The sequence below is a fragment of the Rhea americana genome, unplaced genomic scaffold (assembly GCF_003343005.1).
Source record: "Rhea americana isolate MKP2758 unplaced genomic scaffold, rheAme1 scaffold_695, whole genome shotgun sequence".
NCBI lineage: Eukaryota > Metazoa > Chordata > Aves > Rheiformes > Rheidae > Rhea > Rhea americana.
Genome location: NW_028186862.1, coordinates 1 through 1,533, shown reverse-complemented (window position 1 = coordinate 1,533; position 1,533 = coordinate 1). Strand labels below are relative to the sequence as shown.

Sequence of the window (1,533 nt, the reverse complement as noted above, 5' to 3'; positions counted from 1 at the left end):
TGTCGGTGACCTGCCGCCGGCGAGGAGAGAGCAGTCGGCCCCGGGCGCGGGCAGATGGAGCCGCGGTGGCGCCTTGCCGGCAGCCCGCGGCCCCGGCATCTGCTCGCCGTGCTGGCGCGCGGCRGGGGGAGCGGGGGGGGCGGCCCCTCCGTACCTCGTATCCTTTGAGCGAGGGTCCCACCAGCACCACGGGCCGCATGGAGGGGACCACGTCGTAGGGCGGGATGTGCTGCGTCTGCGGAGGGGGCCGGGGCCGGGGGCCGTGCGGAGCTGCCCGGCCGCCGGCCCCCCCAGCCGCCCCCCGGCCGCCCCGCGGACTCACCTGCTTCTGCTTCTGCTTGGCTTGGGGGGAGAGGAGAGGAGAGAGAGAGGTTGGTGGGGCCGCAGGGGAGGGGGCGCGGGGCCGAGCCCCCGGCCCGGGGGCCTGCCCTTACCTAGGGAAGGGGGAGGCGATCGCCGGCTCCCGCTGTCGCCGAGGCCCGAGGCGTTGCCAGCTCTCCTGGGGGAGGAGGGGGGTGAGCGGGGCGCGGGCGGCCGCGGCGCCCCGGCCCGCGCGCTCCCTACCTGGCTTTCTGCTCCTGCTTGAGCCTCATGGCTTCCAGGCGCTGGGGGCTGGGGATGAAGGCGATGTCCCCCCCCTCCTTCACTAGGCGCCCGATCCACCAGTCATTGCTGTATTTCTGGGGAAGGGCAGGGCGCGGGGTGAGGCCGGGGCCCTGGCTCCGATGTTGTGTCCCCCGTCCCGTCCCCCAGCCCCGTCTCACCTCCTTGATGTGCAGGAAATCTTTGGCTTCGAAGTTGATGGCGGCTCCCTGCACCGGGCACTCCTCGTCCAGCGCCCCGCAGTAGCTGACATTGGTGCGCACGGCGAAGGCTACCGGCTTGTGCTGGGGGACGYGGGGGTCAGCGCCGGCCTGCCTGGGCCCCCCCCGGCCCCAGGGTCGCTGTGCGCGAGGCGCACGGTGGGCTCCCGCGTGCCCCCCCCCCCTGCGCGCAGCAGTACCTTGGCCCGCTCGAGCTGCTGCTGGGCCTGGCTCTCCACCTCGCGCCGGGCGCTCTCGCGGTCCTCCTCGAGGGACACGTCGGAGTCCAGGGACGGGCGGCTGGTGTAGGAATCCGCTGAGCCCTGCGGGACGGGGGCTGAGTGCCGGAGGGGCCACAGGAGCAGGGATGGGGGGGAGCACACACCCCAGCCCGGTGCCCCCAGCCCCTCCGGTGCTACCCRGCATCGCCAAGCCCCAGCTCCCGGGAGGGTCCTGGTATCGCCGAGCCCCGGCTCCCTTCAGCGCCCCGGACCCCTGGCCCTGGGGGCAGAGCCCTAATGTGGACACACCGGAGCGCAGCAGCCTGGCCCCGGTGCTCGCTGTGGGCCTGGGGACGCACCGGGAAGTGGGGCTGGGCCTGCAGCGGCCGCCCCCACCGCACCAGGGGGCCCGAGGGCTGGGGGTTTGCTGCAGCCCCCCCAGCTTCCCCCCCCAGCGGGTAATGAGCCGGCGCCTGCTGCGCCTGGAACAAGCGCAGAAGCTGCAGTGA

At 74.6% G+C, this 1,533-nt stretch overlaps 1 protein-coding gene across 1 annotated transcript in view; it reads right to left on the bottom strand.

Annotated features, from left to right (window-relative positions):
* The window catches only part of CACNB3 (calcium voltage-gated channel auxiliary subunit beta 3), a gene marked incomplete at its 5' end in the record, with an annotated part of 3,663 nt that extends 2,537 nt beyond the window's left edge, over window positions 1–1,126 (bottom strand). The window contains 6 exons of the mRNA XM_085321427.1: window positions 108–235; window positions 323–342; window positions 435–499; window positions 565–680; window positions 765–887; window positions 1,004–1,126. Coding sequence (XP_085177553.1) covers window positions 108–235; window positions 323–342; window positions 435–499; window positions 565–680; window positions 765–887; window positions 1,004–1,126 — 575 coding nt within the window. The remainder of the gene's footprint in view (window positions 1–107; window positions 236–322; window positions 343–434; window positions 500–564; window positions 681–764; window positions 888–1,003) is intronic.
* Window positions 1,127–1,533: the final 407 nt, after the last annotated feature.